General features: G+C 34.0%; 1 protein-coding gene across 1 annotated transcript in view; it reads left to right on the plus strand.

Annotated features, from left to right (window-relative positions):
* Window positions 1-18,441, plus strand: part of FCHO2 (FCH domain only 2) — a 122,862-nt gene that overhangs the window by 45,831 nt on the left and 58,590 nt on the right. The window contains exons 6-8 of the mRNA XM_029942424.1: window positions 8,517-8,621; window positions 12,242-12,340; window positions 13,389-13,485. Coding sequence (XP_029798284.1) covers window positions 8,517-8,621; window positions 12,242-12,340; window positions 13,389-13,485 — 301 coding nt within the window. The remainder of the gene's footprint in view (window positions 1-8,516; window positions 8,622-12,241; window positions 12,341-13,388; window positions 13,486-18,441) is intronic.

Raw genomic sequence — 18,441 nt, forward strand, 5'->3', positions numbered from 1 at the left:
AAACTACCCTTGTAAGACTAAACTGGGGCCTTAGAGGGCCAGTATGAGGGAACCTGAAAACTGCTGGTGGGGATGGGCGGGCACAAAGGACAGAACATAACACAGTTCTAGGTGGTAAGCTATGCATTGTATGCTCTGGAACTGCCGCATAGTGCTGATGGAGGGAGAGAGAAAGAGAAGAGGGAAAAACAAGAAACATCCCATTTGAAACGAACGAACAACCAAAATTCTAAAGCCCGTCTAAGAAATCTATTATTAAGATAGCAATAAATTTAACAGTTAGAAAAAAGAATTCTCTGCAGATATAATTTAAATGTATAAAACAAAGAGAGAGAAGTGAATATAAAATATTAAATAAGATTAAGAAATATAAAGTGGCATAATGGAATAGGATCTACTAGATGGGAGAACAGCTAATTAGAAAACTTGGAAATGAATATGGTATTGAAAAAAATAGAGAAGACAGATTTTAAACTTGATATAATCAGAGACTGAATTTGGAAGATGGTACTGAGGGAACTCACTCACAACCTAATACAGAGAAGTAAAGGTTACCAACATTCGTCTAATGTGAATTGCAGAAGAAAAATGGAGAGAATGGTGGTCTAGTAATATTTGAAGAGTTAGTAACTCAGAGTTTTTCAGACCTGAAGAAATTCAGCAGCCCCAAGATTAATACAATCCTGCATATTAACTAGAATTAAAAACTTAAAAGTAAATGTGCATATATAAATATAAAGAAAAAAAAGAGTCCCCAGATTGAAAGTACATTCTTGGTATTAAGCAGGTTACATAAAGGTCTGTTCAGACCTAGACACCAGAGAAAAAGCTATCAGGTATTTCTTGTTTTCTCACATCTTTGAAATCAGAATGCATCTTCACTTGATGATATCATATAATTGCTTTTGGTAAAGTGGGTTTTATGTGTAGTTTTACTGCCTGTGTGAACTTGGTTATTCTGCCTGGTGGCATGATTGGACAGCGGCAGTATTTTGATGTACAACTTAAACACAACTTTAGATGAATATCTTAAGCCCATTTGAGGAAGGAATTGTTCTGGTATTGCCTGGAAACCTTTTGTTGAGACCTGGTAAGATTAAGAAAATGTGAGCACAGGTGTTTAGAAGAAAATCAGGAGATAATAATGGAGCATTTTAAAGAAGTGCTGTATCAGTAATGATCTTGATGACATTGAGGATAATATTGTGTGGGGAAAAAAACAGATCTCAGCAATCTCTGAATTGGAAAGCAGTTGAGAAGGATCAAAATCTGAATTTGAGGAAGATTTAGGAGTATGTCAAACAATTCATTTTGCCCTCCTTTTTATTCTGTATCACATAGGAGTGGTTATATAATAAAGATGTACGTTTAAGTAAGTCTTAAAGAGCTCTTTTAAAAGCGTAAAACTAGGGGTGCCTGGTTAGCTCATTCAGTTGAACGTCCAGCTCTTGATTTTGTCTCAGGTTATGATATTACGGTTGGGGATTGAACCCCCCCAACAGGCTCTGTGCTCAGTTGGAGCCTGCTTGGGATTCTTTGTCTCTCTCCCTCTGTTCCTCCCCTGCTTGCTTAGGCACACTCTCTCTCAAAAAGCATAAAATTAGAATTTTAAGTGATAAGAAAGCATTATTTCATGCTTTAGTTGGTAGCATTTTTCTCTTTTATGGTACACAAGAGGATGATGTATCTTATAAATTAATGGTATGTTAGAGTTAGTAGTAATCTATGTACATTAAACATAACTTCTAAAAGAGTTGAAGTATAGTTTAACTCTTAAAACCGCTAAAAGAAGAGTATATTAAAGTTTATTCATAAGGAGAGGAAGGAGGAAATAGGGAAAAAAAGAATGGTAGGCAGAAATAGCAAAATAAAGTTGGAAGAAGTAAGGTCAAATATACCAAAACCATAATATGTATAAATGAGTTAGACTTCTACTAATTGGTTTATTTTCAAATATAAAAAAATTCTCATTATGTAAAACAACCTTAGTGTTTAGCAACAGAAGACTTCTTCACATAATGGGACTATTCAGTTCAAATAAGTTATAGGGTAAAATGGTAGATCTGGGATTTAAAATATTCTAGCAAAGAAAAATGTTGGAGGGGGAAGAGTAAATGGAATCTTAAAGTTATGTGATGGATTTATGGAGTTTTTTATACTTTATTTGTATGCTCTAAAATGTTTATCATAAAAGCAAAAACAAATGAATGAGCTAGAATGACATGAATTAACATTGACTTGGGTGAATCTAAAAAGCATAATAATTGAGCAAGCAAAGTAAAGTTCTAGAAGAATAGTAGATTTTGACACCTTTTACATAATGTTTAATTTTCAGCAAAAATACAAACAAAAACCTTGTAAGTATAATTAACTCTTTTTAGGGACATACCTAGGGATAGTAAACACTGTGCCACATATTGGAAGTTACCTTGGCAGAGCAAGTGGGGAGTGGGACTGGTAAGGGCAGGAGGCCCCCTTTGGGTATGTAATAATTAATTTTTTTCCAAAAAATAAAAAAAAGATAGGAACAAAGGTAGTATAAAGCCAACTATATTTCATTTTCTTTTTTTCATTTTTAAAAGTTTATTTATTTTGAGAGAGTGAGCAACAGTGGGGCAGAGAGGAGGAGAGGGAGAGAGAGAGAGAGAGAGAGAGAGAGAGAGAGAGAGAGAGAGAGAGAGAGCACGAGCGAGGGAAGGGGTGAGGGAGGGAGGGAAGGAATTCCAAGCTTCCAAGCAGGTTCTGGACTGTTAGGACAGAGCCTGACATGGGGCTTGGTCTCATGACCATGAGATCACAACCTGAGCCAAACGAAATCCAGAGTCAGATGCTTTAACCATCAAGTTATGCAGGCACCCCCAAGCTGACTATATTTCAAACTCAGAGAATTATTTTTTAAAATGTTAGCTATAGGAACAGTTCCTTATAGTATGTACTATAACATAAAGGTCAGTAAATTGGTATGGATTCCATATCATTAATGCAGAAGTGTGCTATCTCAGTTAGTTGAAATTTTCCAGAGGGTTACGGTACTCCTAGGCTAAATACTGCTCTTTCCTTTTTTTTTTTTTTTTTTAAATGAAACCAGTAGGTTTAACATAGTACCTAGTGTGTAGTGACCCCTTGAAAAATGTATAGTAACTAGAGATTATGCTTAAAGAAATGATTGTCTGAATCTTTTCACTTGCCTTTTCACTTGCCTTGTGGCATAGACACATAGAGGAAGGGATGCTTTTTTCTAATTGTTTTGCTCAGAGGTATATCTTTACTTGTAGTACTTAAATGTGTTAGTGAGTGTCTGATATATACATATGTTCAAATCCAAGCCTATGTAGATCATTAATTTTGTCTTATAACAAGAAGCTTTTTATAAACATGAATATAGATTTTTTAAAACATAAATCTTTGAACCATTTTCCTTTAATAAATTTGTAAACAAATACTGTGGCTATTATGGTATAGTATACTTCTGATTTTCACGTAAAAGCTCTTAATTTTTTATAAAACACTATTTAGAAGGCACTCATTTATGGATTGTAACTACTTAATTCATATGTATATATTTGCTTCTTAGGATTTTACTATAAAAATTATAGGCACTTAGGGGCACGTGGGTGGCTTAGTTGGTTAAGTGTCTGACTTTGGCTCAGGTCACGATCTCCGTTTGTGAGTTCGAGCCCCACATGAGGTTCTTTGCTGACAGCTCAGAGCCTGGAGCCTGCTTTGCATTGTTTGTCTTTCTCTCTGCCCCTCCCCTTTTCATGCTTGGTCTCTCTCTCTCTCTCTCTCAAAAATAAATAAAAAAATTTCTTTTAAAAATGATAGGCACTTTAATGAATATTTCTTGTAGTATTTCAGTAAATTTATACATAATGCTAAGGAAATTAGTACAATGTGGATTTGTTTTATTATCAATAGGTAATATGTTAAAGCCAATCTTCTATTTGTGAGAAGTGTAGCTTTTTAAAAAAAAATTTTTTTTTTTATAGTTTATTTTTGAGACAGAGAGAGACAGAGCATGAGTGGGAGAGGGGCAGACAGAGAGGCGGACACAGAATCTGAAACAGGTTCCAGGCTCTGAGCTGTCGGCGCAGAACCTGGTGCGGGGCTCAAACCCACAAACCATGAGGTCATGACCAGAGCCGAAGTCAGATGCTTAACCAACTGAGCCACCCAGGCGCCCCTGTAACTGTTTTATATAGGCATAATTTCCTCATTTAAGAACAAATGCTTTCCTTTTTAATAATGACTTTATGAAAGTGGTCAAGTTCATTACTACTAGGGTATTCAGTTTTTATAATTCTACCCTAGAATTTACAGCATTTCTAAGTTTATGTATTATTTAGAAATTTGTTTTGACTTAACTGTGTAGTTGTTTCCTATGATTATTCTTTCTTGCTTAAAAAAAAAGTAAAGGGGCATCTGGGTGGCTCAGTCGTTAGGTGTTGACTTGGGCTTACTCAGGTCTCGATCTCACAGCTTCTGGGTCTGAGCCCTGCGTGGGCTCTGTGGTGACAGATCAGAGCCTGGAGTTTGTTTTAGATTTTGTGTCTCCCTCTCTGTCTGCCCCTCTCCTGCTCATACTCTGTCTCTCTGTCTCTCTCAAAATGAATAAACATTAAAAATTTTTAAAGAAATAAGGTGGTCCCAGTACAATTAAATTTTAAATTCTAATTCTTAAATTATAAATTCTACATATTTTTATATAATACATTATTTTTCTTTAAATTTGTTATTGCCATTAAAACACTTTGTGAGTCAGCAGGTTTTTTTTTTTTTTTTTTCATTTTATTCCTTTATAATTAAGTGCTGCTTTTGCTAGTTTTCCAGGATAGTACTTTAAGTTGGTATATAATATCCTTAAGATTCTGGTATATTATTTTTACCTTTGAAGAGTGAGGGCTGATGTAAAAGAAAGAACTTTAAAGGCTATCTTCTTTCTTCCTTCATGCCTCCAAATAAGAGTAGTGAAATTTTATACAGCTTCCTGGTATCAGAAAGTAGGCTCCAAAAGACTTATTTTTTAACATTCTGAGTTAGATCCTGCTCTGAACTTTTGAGATGAAGATAATAATTCTATGGTTAGAAATATTGGACAAAGAAGTTTGTATGAAGAGTTGAATAGCTAGACCAAGATTTACAGTGAGTATATCCTGAGAGGAAAAAAGAAAGTTAAGTATGATGATTTAAACTTTTAAAATTAATTACTTCAAACCCTATTGACTCAGTAAAATTTGAGTACCACAACTAGTTTGAATTCTGGAGTCTGAGTTTAGGAAGAGAAGATGATGCTTCAGGAATTTCTTTCCATTTCTTAAAGTCCTTAACTTTAAGTGTAATGAATAATATGAAATAATTGCTTTGTTTACATTGTAGAAATATATGATAAGGAGTAATGGTCCTTCATACAGTGATCTTTTATTCCTATTAAATTATAAATTCCTTGTGTGTGAGACACTATCATTGTATTGTTTGCAACACAGCATATATGTTTACTTGGAAAAATAATGATTATAGCAAAATATTATTTGAATTTTTCCTGTTCTTAATTCAATAAAATTAAGTTTATTTTATTTTAAATACAAGCTAAAATTAGATTCTTTCCGTTTTAAGTGGCTTATTCAAATATACATGTATTTTTAATGTTCATTTATTTTTGAGAGAGACTGCATGTGTGTGCATTCAGGGGAAGGGCAGAGAGAGAGATGGGAATGGAGGATCTAAAGTGAGCTCTGCATTGAGAGGAGGGAGCCCAATGCAGGGCTTGAATTCAGGAACTGCAAGTTCATGAACTGAGCGAAAGTCAGACGCTTAACCAATTGAGCCACCCAGGCCCCCTCAAATATTTTTCTGATTGTTGGATTATAAAGTGATAATTTCTGTGCAATAATAAGTAAATGTTTTAGTTCCTACCATGTGCTTGTCATTATGCTAGATATGATGAAGTTTATTGAAGGCTAAAATATATATTCTTCCCTTCTATATTCAAGAAACTTCCTTCTTTTGGGAGAGCCAAAACATATTGAATAGTGCAGAGCAAGAGGTTAATGGTTTTAACCTCTTTTAATGGTAAATTTAGAAAGGGGAGAGTGTCCTATTTTGTACAGAACCTATAAAAAAGAAAACAGGAAGATCTCACAAAATAAATTACTTTTAAAACTAAAGACACAACCAGTATAGTCATGTTTTGGGGTAATTTTCCATTTTTATGAAGTTTTTTCAAATTGCAAATATCTCCACGACTGATCACAACTCGGAGTTTCTCTGTAGTAAGCACATAAATTGTTAGAATAAGCAAAGAAGAAGGGGCTGCCCTGAAACTACATTATTTTGCTAGGCTCTGTCATTGAAAATCACTCCACAGACTGTAAGTTGCTGATCATTCTTGCACAGACTGAAACTTTAGGTAGCTGGAAGAAGAGACTGAAGTCTATAGGTATTTAAAAGACCCAAAGGAAACCCAGATAATCACAACATTAAAATATTTTCTTAAATCTGGGCTTCCTGTGAATATGCTTAGTAAATTTTAAATATCTATCCCGTCTAATTGTTATGTGTTTAAATAAGGCCAGGATATTAGAGGAACTACACTAACCATAGTATAAACCATGTCAGATGGCCCGAGACAGTAGGAAAAGGATAAAAAAAAAAAAAAAAAAAAAACAACCCACACACACAAAAAAACAAAAACCCAGAAAACAAAAAAACATAACAAAATCCATAGAGCAAACTAGAAAATCATTATAGATTTTAACCACTTACTCTAGGGATGGAGAACTAAATACAGCTGTTAGATATAATAACCACAAAATACAGTGATGTATCTTCCTTCTGGTATTACTTTGAGAAACTATAATAATAGCAAATACTATTTATTTTGTAGATTAACTATATGCCAGACCCCGTCCGAGTCATTTTGTATCAGTTCCATGTCATCATTGCCAAAGCTTTAAAAAATAGATGGTATTCTTTCATTTTAGGAATGAGAGAACTATATAAAGCTCTAAGATAGAATCTTCTGGCTCCAAAACCACTTTTCTATATGCTACAAGATAAAGTAGCATCCTGTATTATTTATATGAGAATGGAGGAGAGCATGGAGCATCTCTGGTTAATATAACATATATAATTATAGTTTAAGGAGCAAACAGTGGGCCCTTTGTAGAAATAGGACTGTCTACATCTCTTGCCAATCCCAAACCTCCAGGTAAACCCAAATTTCTGTTTCTAATTCTTATTCTTGAACACAGTTGGAGATAATTTCATATTGATTCTGATTAGCTTTACACAAATTCCATGTTTTCCAGCTTCACTCAGCTTTCAGGGGCTCTTAGTGGTACTTCGACTCATCTAGTTGTTAGCTGTTATATCTTCCACAACCCTGGTTTGAATTTTTTTTCATTCTCCTGAAGCTCTCAGCCCTACCCTACTCTTTCCAAATACTCTTTATTTCTTTTTGAAAAAAAATTAAAAAATTTTAAAGGGATAAGAGTGTGCCAATGGGGGAGAAGGGCAGTGGGAGAGAAAGAGTCTTAAGCAGGCTCCATGCTCAGTGCAGAGCCCGATGCAGGGCTTGATCCCATGACCCTGTGATCACGACCTGAGCCGAAATCAAGAGTCAGATGCTCAAGAGACTCAGCCACCCAGGTGCCCCAGTTCCTCCTCTTAGCAGACCATCTTATTTGTCAAGAAAATTCATCAGATATTTGTATCTTGAAATCCTTATCATCTTTTTTTTTTGATCTTCTTTGAACTCTTATTTTTATCAACACTCCTCACACCCCAAACTTCCCATGTCCAAAGTGATCAGTCCTTTGAGAATGGTTGTTTCTTGATAGCCATTTGTCTGCTCCACCCACAAGTTACACATAATCTTTCTTTTTCCTGAATGTCTGTCTTCCACAGAATTTATCTTTACTTCTGTGGCTTTGTTGCTTTCTACAGATTTCTAGGTAAAAATAGGTTCCACTACTTTTATGAAGTCTTGAAAAAAAGGGAAATGATTAAAAACAAATTTATAGATTTGTTGGAGCATAATAGAAATTGAAAAGGAAAACTGATTTTCTCAACTTTTGAGCTACCTTTGTGGCTATTAATCAGACATTAAATGGAATATGTGTGTATTGTGGGAGGAAAGAAGACTCACAGTTGTGGCAGAGTGTCAAGCATATTCTGATGGTATTGTCACATTTTTGTTCATTGAATTCTTAGTAACACATACCATTAGAATGTGGTTATATGATCTTACCCTGTTATAAAATGAGAGTATTTTAACTTTTCAAAGCACATTCCATCAGAAAGGAGAATCAGTGTTTAATTTCTCTGTTATTCTGTGACTAGAACAAAAATATTACTAATAAGGACTTGAAAAAAGGTAATAAAGTTAGTTTATGTCCTGTTGAACTCACCATAGGCCTCACCCCTTAAAATGCATTTAAATAGTTATTTCATATGAATTTTTATCAGGAAAGAAAATATGTCATTGTATAGTTCAAAATGTTTTTGTTTTATTACAGGCAGCGGTTAAATCTAAGAAAGCTACAGATACCTATAAACTTTACGTGGAAAAATATGCATTAGCAAAAGCTGATTTTGAACAGAAAATGACAGAAACAGCTCAGGTTGGTATTTATAAGCTTTAAATCTAAAACAGGATATTTGTTTTACTGATATAAATAATATTTTTGTGCCATATAATTTTATAGTATTAGAAATGTTAAAATATACAGTCTATATGATTTTTTTATTTTTTTAATGCTGTTTTAAAGATACATCTTGTTTTGGAGATCAAGGACCAAAATACAATAATTATGACATCATAAGGGGTTATTCAGATACAGCAGAAAAGGCTGTTTACAGAGAATTGGGGAAAGTGAGGACATTGGTAGATGATGAAGACAGTGCTGATTGTTAGCCTTATGTATGGATTTTAAAATTGACTTCTGCTTAAGAGAACTGGAAATGATTCACTGCTTATAGCCGTTAACAAAAGAATCAAGAATTCCTGCTTTCATAGAACTTCCATTTTAGTTGGGGAAGACAGACAATAAAAAATAGAGTCTATCTCCCATGAACTTGGGATAATTTTTACCCTATTGGATGTCTTAGAACCTTAATTAAAGGCCTAGGTTTAAGATGGGTGCCTTTTATGAATCATACCTAAAACTTCTACCCCCACTCTGTTGTACTCTTCGTGTTTTGCTCCTTAGCACTTTGTCAGGACAGGCTGGGTGTGCTGAGGTGACAAAGCCACAATGGCCAGGGTTTATTTGTCATGTTCTTATTCGTCATGGTCTGGTGGTAGCTATTGTGCATCTTTTGCACTCTGATACTGAGGCTGGTGAAGGAACCTCTTTTTCTTTTTTAAAATGTAGTTTTTTTTGTTTGTTTGTTTGTTTTGTTTTATTTATTTTGAGAGTGAGCGAGCAAGCAGGGGAGGGTCAGAGTGAGAAGGAGACAGAATCCCAAGCAGACTTCATGCTGTCAGCATAGAACCAGATCTGGGGCTCAAACCCATGAAACTGAGCCGAAATCAAATACCGTGACCTGAAACAAAACCCAAAAGTCAGATGCTTAATTGACTGAGCCACCAGGATGCCCCAAGAAACCTCTTCATAGAACATTATTTTTAGTGTTCATATTTGAATGTTGTGAAGCACACTAGTTCTTTTACCCATGTTTTTTTATTCAACTTCCACCACTAAAGGCTAAGTTCTGCAGTAATAGGGATTGATTTATTATTTCCTCAGCATTTAAAATAGTTCGCAATACTTGGTAGGCATTTAGTAAGTGTGAAGAAGGACTTTATATTAATCTGCTTTTTTGGATTCTAGGGAGTCTTCCTGCTTAGAGTGATGATTGATGCACATCTCAGAAATCAAAAGGCTTTCATGCTTGTGTGCAGGCATATGTGCCTCTGTCTTACAATATTGTAGGCACTGTGCTAATTGCTGGGTATATACATTATATATGTAAACGAGACAAACAACTCCCTGCTCTAGGTGGAGTGTACTATATAGAGGAGGGAGGCAAACATTAAATACATGGTTAAATATAGTTATGAACGATTATACCTGTTACAAGGAAAAGAAGGATTCTATGAGCTAGAATAATAGGAGCAACCTAATTTGCATTTGGGAGTTAGGAAAGGCTTTTTGGAGAAGTGAGATTTAAAACTTGAGACTTGAAGCATGAGTAAAGGGATGCATTCTAGGGCATGAGTGTTCCAAGCACTAGGGACTCGGGGGTATAAGACCCAGAGGTATGAAAGCAGTGAAGAGAGATAGTGGTAAGAAATGAGGTTAAAGAGATAGGCAAGGGGACCAGGCTCTAGTAGGGTTTACATTTCCTTCTAAAAAGGAGTCCCATTGCTGAGTTACTCTGAGTTTACAAATCTGAGGAATTGTGATATTTAGTACATCCTGCACCCCCTAAAAAAAAAAACCCAGCACAATTTTTAAATTGTATCTGAATCACACTTTTGAGTTTCTGTATGACTTCAAGATATTTTTAAATAATCAAAAACATGTCTTATTTGGTGTAGCTGTTTTTGAAAGAATGAGAAAGTGGCACACTTTTCTTGGATTTAGAGATAATGCATATGAAACTTGTGGATGTTTGACCCAGCTTTTCTGAATTTGGGTCTCTCTTACGAGAAAATTTCTGGTTCATTAAATTGCAGAAATCTAAGCTGAGGCCGAATTCTTAGAATATGAACATAAACAAGAATCATGCTTTTGCTGAGTATTCCTCAGTTCCTGAGAGAGCAACTCAGAATTTTGAAATATTTATATTCTCATTGATTCGGTCAGCATTAGTCAAGATAAGGCATTTTACTCTGCCATTTTTTCGTGAATAAAATTGATGTAAGTTTGCCAACTTTGGTTGCATTACTGCCCAAACTATAATGTTGCCATTTCTGATTTTTTAAGAAAAGTTCAGACCCTTTATATGTACGATCATTTGGCTTGGTGATTTTCTGGTCTTATAACTCACTGCTGAAGAAAATTGTATATTAAATATAGGGTAAAGGAATTTAATTTGCTAAACTAACCAGAGAAAAATGACAGGGCATTTAGGCCTATTTCTTAGAACTGATTTAATTTGGCTAAATAAATAAATAAATAAATAACCCCCTCACCCCCCCCCCCAAAAAGAACATGGGTAATCAGGTTTGTGCAGTAGACATGGCAAATATATTTTGTTTGAAAAAAGCTAGTTCAGCATTTCCCAAATCCTGTTTTGAGGATTATTATTGTTCTTTGAGGTATTAATAGATATTAAGAGAAGAAGAAAAACAAAAATGATTGTGTGGTCAAAGAAATTTAGAAAATACTGGGTTAAGCTAAATGAAAACATGTTCTATTTCAGTATTTCTTAGGGTTTTTAATCTGTGTATTGGAAGCCAAGTCTAGCAGTGGTTTTCTTCCTGGGGAGTAAATAATCAAAATGACGTGGAAAAATTTTCCAAGCAACATTTTCATCTTTTTCCACTTCCATTCCCTGGGTAGTTGTAGAGAACCTATGTGTTCTGTAGTTTAAGAACATTTTTAAATGGGTGATTGGATATATCCCACCTTCAGTTGAGGACTGCTGAGGTTGAGTATACAGGCTTTCCCACATTTCTTTGACCACAGATCACTTCTTTTGAAGGCCGCCTGTTAACATTTCAAGGGTTAGAAACATACTCTCTATGTATACTCCATCTTTGGGTTAGATTGTAAAGTCTTCAGAAGTAAATGGTAGTTTTTTCTCTGTCAATTAATTACTCTTTGGTTTGAAACACTTCTGCCTTGGCTTGGCTGTTGTGACACTTCTCATGTTTCATCATGCTAACTCTCTGACCATGATTAAATATTTTAATTTGTGGTATCTTCAAAATCAAGTTCATATGTGCCTGAGAAATGGCATAACAAAAAATTAACGTAATAAAAAGTTAAACATTCTGTTATGTTTACTAGACCCATTTATCTAGAAGTATTTTTAAACATTGCATAGTAATGGTAACTCACTGAATTTGTTTAGCTGGATTAAGATGACTTAAAAGGTGTTTTGATTTCAGGCTCAGTTGGTAAAGCATGTGACTCTTAATCTTGGGGTTTCAGGGTAATGAGTTCATTCAAGCCCCACATTGGGTGTAGAGAGTACCTAAAAAAATTAAGTATATAAAAAATCTTTTAACTTCAGAGAGAGAGAGTGTATTTCTTTTATATATATATAACTTTTCATATTTGTTACCCAGAAATTTCAAGATATTGAAGAAGCTCATGTCATTCACATAAAGGAAATTATAGAATCCTTGTCAAATGCTATAAAGGAAATTCATTTGCAAATAGGCCAGGTAAGTTTTTCCTTTTGTTGAATTGATTCATGAAAATTTTATGTTCATTTATGGCTCTTTAAAAAACCCAAAACTCAATATGATATTGGATTATTTCAGATAAAGAATATGTAGTTACATGTGTTAAATATAAAACAAACTGGATTTTTGATTGGCTGTCAAGGATGATAATTCAAATTAATTGTTAAAATTAGCTCTGGGGCACCTGGGCGGCTCAGTCGGTTGATGTCCCACTTCAGCTCATGTCATGATCTCATGCATGAATTTGAGCCCTGCATCAGGCTCCCACAAAGCCTGCTTAGGATCCTGTCGCCTTCTCTCTCTGCCCCTCCCCCACTCACAGTCTCTCTTTCAAAAGTATATAAACATTTAAAAAGATTAATTATAGTTCAGTCTTTTTAGATTAAAACTCTGAAGTTAAATCAGTTTTTGAATATTTTTTTAAGTTTTACTGTTTTATAATTTAGAGCAGTAGTAAATTATAGAACTTTTGCTTAGAAATTTTCTAAAAATAGGAGGGCCTGGCTGTCTTAGTTGGTCAAGCATGTGGTTCTTGATCTCATGGTTGTGATTTCAAGGCCCACATTGGGTGTAGAGACTACTTAAGAAAATCTTTAAGAAAATAAAAAAAGAAAGAAATTTTCCAAAAATAAAGCAGTTTAATGATGATAGTTTGGAGTGTATTGAAATAGAGAAAGATGAGGTCAGTTATTTTTTATTTTTTATTAAAAATCTAAAAATTATTATTAATTTATCTTAAGAATTATGTGTCTAAAACATTCAAAGATGAGAACAGGAAATTCCCAGGACTTCTAAGGCTGTGAGGCTATAATTTAGGGGTTCATGTAACAGTGGTTGGTATCCTCAGCTTTACTAACACTGTGAGGTAAAAGAGCGTGTTAGGTAAATGAAAGTTCTCAATGGCTTTGGGTCAAAAAAACACCACATTTTGGTATAATGAATATTAGTTGCTTTGTGGGAGTTTTTTCTGAAACATGGTAAGAATTTTTAATGGAAAGAGAAAAATCTATTTATTTCATTTTAATAGGTCCATGAAGAATTTATAAATAACATGGCTAACACTACAGTTGAAAGCTTGATACAGAAATTTGCTGAGTCAAAAGGCACTGGGAAGGAAAGACCTGGTAAGATGATAAAACACTGTAAGGAAATGTATTCAGATTTCCCATGCAGGAACAAATATATTTGCTTTTGAATTTCCAGGCTGCAAAATGGAGCTTGGGAGATATCTAAAAGATATGTGTAAAATATTAGATATCATTTTTTTTGTATCTGATGATATATTAAATATTTTTATTCTGGCCTTTGATGGTTAATAATTTAACATTAAAGTGGTTATTATAACCTTTGTTAAGTTAATATGCTGCAGTTTACTTACATTTTTCAAAGAGTTAATAACAGCTTATTTTTATTTTTTATTTAAAAAATTTTTCTGCTTATCATGGTCATTGACACATAATGTTAGTTTCAGGCATGTAACTTGGTGATTCACCTTCTCTATGGGTTTTGCTATGCTCACCACAAGCGTAGCTACCATCAGTTGCCATACAGTGCTATTATAATATCATTGTCTGTATTCTCTGTGAACAGAAGGCTATCTTAGAGGAAGAATAGAGGAAATTGAGCCCTCAGAGCATTGAGGCCAACAGAAAACATTGTGTAAAATTTAATAACGTTAAAAATTTTTTTATTGACATACATATAAAACAAATATATTTGTTGCTGCTAAAAGTATTTCAGACAATGTTTTAGACATTGAGGATATATCACTGAATAAATGAATACAGGAATCCTGGTTTCTGTCTTATGAATGAATAATTATAGTATCCTGAATCTTATTTTTAATAAGCATATTATGATATATCAATTGTAGTAAGTAGCCCATTCTCTTGCCCTGCTCAGCATAGAGTCTTCCTGATTTCTTGATTTTGTTTATTAGTTTGATTTGTTTATTAGTTGATTTTGTTTATTACTATGCCATGTTCTTGTAAGATATTTCTTTCACCCTACAGGTAAAAATAATTCAATCTAGTAAAGAAAACATGGTTTGGAATTCAGAAAAATGGACAAGTTGATTTGTAGGGAAGTCTAGGGGCTGGTTTTCTTTTGTGCGTTTATCAGAACTAATGCTTATAACCTAAATCATCTTCACTTTTTCTCTTCACATTTTATTAACTTTGAAATCATTGGTCCACTTATGTTAGTATTTTTCCCTTCATATCTTCTTTTCATGCTTTCTCTACCTACTTGATCAATTGCAGCAGCATATTTCTAAATGCTGGCACAGTAGGCATTTGTGCTCTAATCCATTTTACATGGAATCAACATGCTACACATTCATATTTTGACTATACAATTATGAAATTATAACTGTACTACTCATAAGTCTTTGACTTTTCATTATAGACAGAATGAAATTTAGATTCTGGATTTGGATTCCCAGAGCTTTTCAGGATCTGTCCCTGACTAGTCTTTAGTCTTTCTTTCCTTCACTGTCCTCCACTGTACCAGCTAGAACTGCCCCCTTTCCACGTGGTACTCTAGTTGTCCTTGTTCTAGGAGATGCTACACCCCACTTCTTTCCTGCCCCAGGTCTTTCCATGTATTCGTCAAGCGAATTATCTCTTGAAGACCCAGGTCATCTACTACTTCTATCCAAAATGCCGTAGAACTTTAACTGTACTTTTTTTTCCCTCCTTTTTTGGGCATCATTTCTGTCTACCTTAAATTTTAATAATTGTGCAGATGTGAAGAAAAGCTCTGTATTTGATTCATCTGTTTATTTTGTTTATGTGTAAATAGTACATTTTTATTGAGTGAATGAACAGATGGACATATAGTAGTAAAGTAAGGATGTTAATTAAGGTGGTTGCAGTGGATGGATTTGCTATTAGAAAAGTCTTAGTGAGGAATATAGTAAATAATTATGGTTAAAATGTAGTGAGACTTACTCTCTACCATGTACTGAGCCAACCACTTTGCAAGCAAACTTTTGACCTTTAGCAACTGTTGAAATAGGTACTATATTATTCTTGTTTTAAAGATGAGGAAAATGTTGAGAGGTTAAATGATTTGCCTAAGCTAGTACATGACAGAGCAGATATTAAAATGCCAGAATTCTTGACCCCAGGGCCCATACTTTGGAGAAATTAGAATAGAAGTGAGCAAGTTTACAAATATAAAGAGAAATGAGGATGTTGAGACATAGAACTATAGAAAAGTATGAAACTCTAAAATCCCTTATAAAGAGATTAAATTAGAAGGGAAGATCTAAGAGAGGTGAAAACAATTGGTGAACAAATACAGTTTTTATATAGGCAGCATTTAGAAGTATTGTTAGATAAAAGCAAGGGTGTGTTGTCTGGTTAATAGTGCCTTAGAACACTAAACAAGATAGGTAGATTTATTATTATTGGTATCCCTGTTTGTGACATATTGTAGTTTTGCAAAATGTTATTGTTGTAGGAAATTGGGCAAAGTTTATAAGGAGTCTCCCTCAGTTTTTTTACAACTGTATGTGAATCTGTTATGATTTCAGTAAAAATTTCAGTTATTTTGGAATTCATAGACTTTTGTGAGATATATTCTAACCTTCAATTGTATATATTGCTGGTTGCTGTTAACATTTTATTTCTCCTGTTTTGTAAGGGCCCCCTCTGGTGGAAGAATTCCTTCTTAAACTAGTTTTAGTTCTCTGGGATACATATTTTAAAAAGAAAACTAGAGGCCCAGTTTTGTAACAATTTTGTATGTTTAAAATTTAACCTATTATTCTTGTGCTGAAAAATGACCTTTTTCTCTTTAGTCAGTTATCTGTTCAAAGATACAGCCTCTAAGTTTGTGTCTAGCTCTCCTATGTAAATCAACATTGAGAGCATTACAACTTTTTTCCCTATTCATTGAAACTATTTTATAAACTACTTATTATATGAAGTGGCTTTTTTGTCATTACTTTTTTTTTCTAAATTAAGATATTATTGACATATAGTATTATTTGGTATAGTAATAATTATAGTAATAATTTGGTACATGTATATGAGAAACAATTACCAAAATAAGTTTAGTTAGCTTCCATCTCTTGTGTTGAGAACTTTTAAGAACTCTTTCTTAGCAGCTTTCATATATACACTGTATTGTTGTTAACTATAGTAGTACATCTCCAGGACTTACTTACCTTATAAGTAGAAGTTTGTACCTTTTGACCATCTGTAACCAGTTCACCTTCCCTTCACCCCCCAACCCCTACCTCTGGTAACCACTAATCTGCTTTTTGTTTCTACGAGTTGGGGTTTTCTTTAAATTCCACATGTAAGTGAGCTCATATAGTATTTGTCTTTTTCTTATTTCATTTAGCGTGTCTGCAAGGTCCATTCGTGTTGTTGCAGATGGCAAGGTTTCTTTCTTTCTTTTAATGGCTGAATAATATTCCATTGTATATTTACAATAATTTGCTTTATCTAGTCATTCATCAGTGGACTCTTAGGTGGTTACCCCATGGTGGTTATTGTAAATAAGGCTGTCGTAAACACGGGCATGTAGATACCTTTTTGAGATAGTGATTTTGTTTTCTTCCGATAAATATCCAGAAGTGGAATTGCTGGTCATGTAGTATTTTTAAGATTTTGAGGAACCTCCATACTGCTTTTATTGTTACTTTGTAGTATCATTGTATCGTTGTAATACTGCCTGGCTCTTCTGGAATTGGGAGTCAGTGTGAGCAGATGCTTTGAATATCAAAGCACCTGTGGTCTGAAAGGGTTATGAAAAAACAGGTGTTTTCTAATTGTGAATATCTTTCTGTGTTCTAATAACATCCTGGTATTCCTGTCCATTCTCATGTATTTTAATTACGAAAAGAGATTATAACCATATTTTTGGAGTTTCCTGTTTTACAGTCATCCTGCTGATTTTGCTATACACTTTTTATAATTCATAGAAGTTAAGCAAGTTTCTTTTATAAGAAACAAAAGAACAAACAACCTAAAAAGTTGGTAGGCCAGTATATAATATGTTTAAATAAAAGACTTTTTTGAAAAACTTATCTGTATTTTCATTATGTGATAATTTAGGTTTATAGCTTTCATTTGAGGACTTCCAGGGATTATACTGTGTTTAAAGATAAAAATATGAAAACCTTGAGGAAGATATACACGAAAAAAAAAATCAGCCACAAAGGAAAAAGGAAAACTAAGAATACTGTGGTCATACTGCCTAAGTAAAATTGATTGGATATTTGAAAAACTTTAGCTTCTACATTATGTTTATTTTATAATAATAAACAAATTTAGGGTAAAACAAATAATTTAGAAAAATCTAAAATCATCTTTCTGGAGCTCTCAAGAATTTGGAATAATGTCAAATGTACAAATAGAGCTTCCTAACACTCCTCCCTACCAAAGTTTTTTTTCTTAAATAAGAGAAGAAACCCTGGTGTGGAAAGCAAAATTTAAAAAGCCAAGAGGAGACATAGAACCATAAACCACAGCAGCTGTGATTTCTTGGTTTTTCTATTTGATAGCAAAAGGGAATGACCAAGAGGAATCCTCTTTGAGGATGATGATTAAGAAAGAGAATAATGTAGATTAGCACAAATAGTAAAACTAAGAGAGCTTTCCAAAAAAGTAACATAGAAAAGGTTGTATGTGAAGAAGTACAGCTTTACATGTTGCAAAGTCCTAGTCACTCAGTGCAGTGACATAAAGCTCTGCCCTATGGGATGTATGTGGAACCTGATAATGATTCTCTTCTATATTTTTTAGGGCTTATTTTTAAGTTGGGTGACAGCAGCTTGTAGAGGCCTCCAAGCAAAGACTGGGTTTACAATTTTAATTAATTTATGTTTGTTTAAATTTGAGGGAGACAGAGCACGAGTACGGGAAGGGACAGAGAGAGAGGAGAATCCAAAGCAGGCTGAGCGGTTACCACAGAGCCTGATGTTGGGCTTGAACCCACAAACAAATTATGACTTTAGTGAAGTCAGTTGCGTAACTGACTAAGCCACCCAGGCCCCCCTGGTTATATTTTTTCATGATGGGGGGAAAAATCAAAAGAAAAGGAGTGTTTTTATGATACACAAAGAT

Source organism: Suricata suricatta, chromosome 6 (genome assembly GCF_006229205.1).
Source record: "Suricata suricatta isolate VVHF042 chromosome 6, meerkat_22Aug2017_6uvM2_HiC, whole genome shotgun sequence".
Taxonomy (NCBI): Eukaryota; Metazoa; Chordata; class Mammalia; order Carnivora; family Herpestidae; genus Suricata; species Suricata suricatta.